This window comes from Epinephelus moara, chromosome 18 (assembly GCF_006386435.1).
Source record: "Epinephelus moara isolate mb chromosome 18, YSFRI_EMoa_1.0, whole genome shotgun sequence".
Classification (NCBI taxonomy): domain Eukaryota; kingdom Metazoa; phylum Chordata; class Actinopteri; order Perciformes; family Serranidae; genus Epinephelus; species Epinephelus moara.
Window position 1 is genome coordinate 12,606,956 of NC_065523.1, and position 1,376 is coordinate 12,608,331.

The following is a 1,376-nucleotide window of genomic DNA, read 5'->3' on the forward strand; positions in this document are numbered from 1 at the left end:
TCTCTCTTAGAAAAGAGAGGAGAGGAGAATAGAATATGAAAGAGCCTTTATTTCATTAAAAACTAAATGAAAACAACGAAATAGGAGCGCTATTCCTGACCAGTGCGTCAAAAGACATGCAGGCCAGGGAAACGAAACAAACAACCCCATGAATCTCTTTATTAATAGCCTATAAAATGACGTGTTTTCTCCTGCGGGACCGGAGAAGACACAAACTCAATGCATCTCTATTATTGTGCGGGCCCAATTGTCAACACAAACCGACTTTTTAAAATATAACATTAGTCCTCCCAATCTTTCTGTCAGCTGTTGATGATCAGATGATTATCAGGTACTTTACCGTTGCCTGCCAGATACTGCTCAAGGAAGTCCTCAAAGCTCTTGGGAGTCTCCAAGTTGCTACAGCTGAAACTGAAGTGATAATAGGAGACAATGTTGTCCTTTGGATTCCGCATCATGTAGATAATCTGACATAAAAACAAACATCAGTCATCCCAGAGTTCAAACCAATACGTTCTCTCCTTGATGCCAAACTCCACTCACACCACACCTTGAGTCTTAGCTCAGGCATGTACTGAATATAGAAGCACATTCCTACTGAAATCAAAAATTATTGCTGAGTCACAAACTTTGAATTTGTATCACGAGTTTTGACTTAGGAGGTCAGACGTTTAATTATCGTAATTTTCACTTTGTTTTGTCTGTTGTTTGAGAAAGTACAGGTTTTTTTATGTTTGATCATTTTGACTTTGTATCTCATTATTACAGCTGAAAATATGATTCAATTCATTTGACAGAAAGTTAATCTTCAACTATTATAATAATGGTGTTAGTGAAGCAGTTCTTGTCAGCTTCTTAAATATCTTTTGGGTTTGGACTTTTAATTGAATAAAAACCCAACAGTGAAAAAGTGCATAGCAACCTATATACATACACACACATACTAGAGCCCTGTTTCAACCAAACACTTTCATTATGGTACCTTTGGAACCAAAAGTAACCCTTCAGACATGGTACCTAACCTAAGTCCATTTAGCATTTCCACCGCAAACAGTACCCTTAAATGTAGGCGGGGTTGTTGTCACTCACTGCTCCATCCAGGACTGACTGTATTTCCTCCTTTATCATTCTGCACAGAACAGGGTTGCACACCAACATTTTTTCAACAAAATAAAACAGGCTGCAGTGAGAGTTTTTCTCGTTCAAATAAACACAAGAAGTTTGTGCTCTAGAGAAAGGATCAGCACTCAGTGAATAACCTCCTAAGCCCTATGATAAGCTAATATGGCAAGGCTTAACTATACAAACCAGTGAGCAGTGATAACTAGCATGTCTTTGGGGTCATCGGGTGGGAACCTCCTTTCACCAGTGTTTCG

At 38.7% G+C, this 1,376-nt stretch overlaps 1 protein-coding gene across 3 annotated transcripts in view; it reads right to left on the reverse strand.

Moving 5' to 3' along the window:
- Positions 1–1,376, reverse strand: part of LOC126405628 (amine sulfotransferase-like) — a 49,816-nt gene that overhangs the window by 2,399 nt on the left and 46,041 nt on the right. For 2 of the 3 annotated variants that reach the window (XM_050069433.1, XM_050069434.1), the window contains exon 3: positions 341–467. The exons of the other annotated variant lie outside the window; for it this stretch is intronic. In XM_050069433.1, coding sequence (XP_049925390.1) covers positions 341–467 — 127 coding nt within the window. The remainder of the gene's footprint in view (positions 1–340; positions 468–1,376) is intronic. 3 annotated transcript variants of the gene reach the window in all.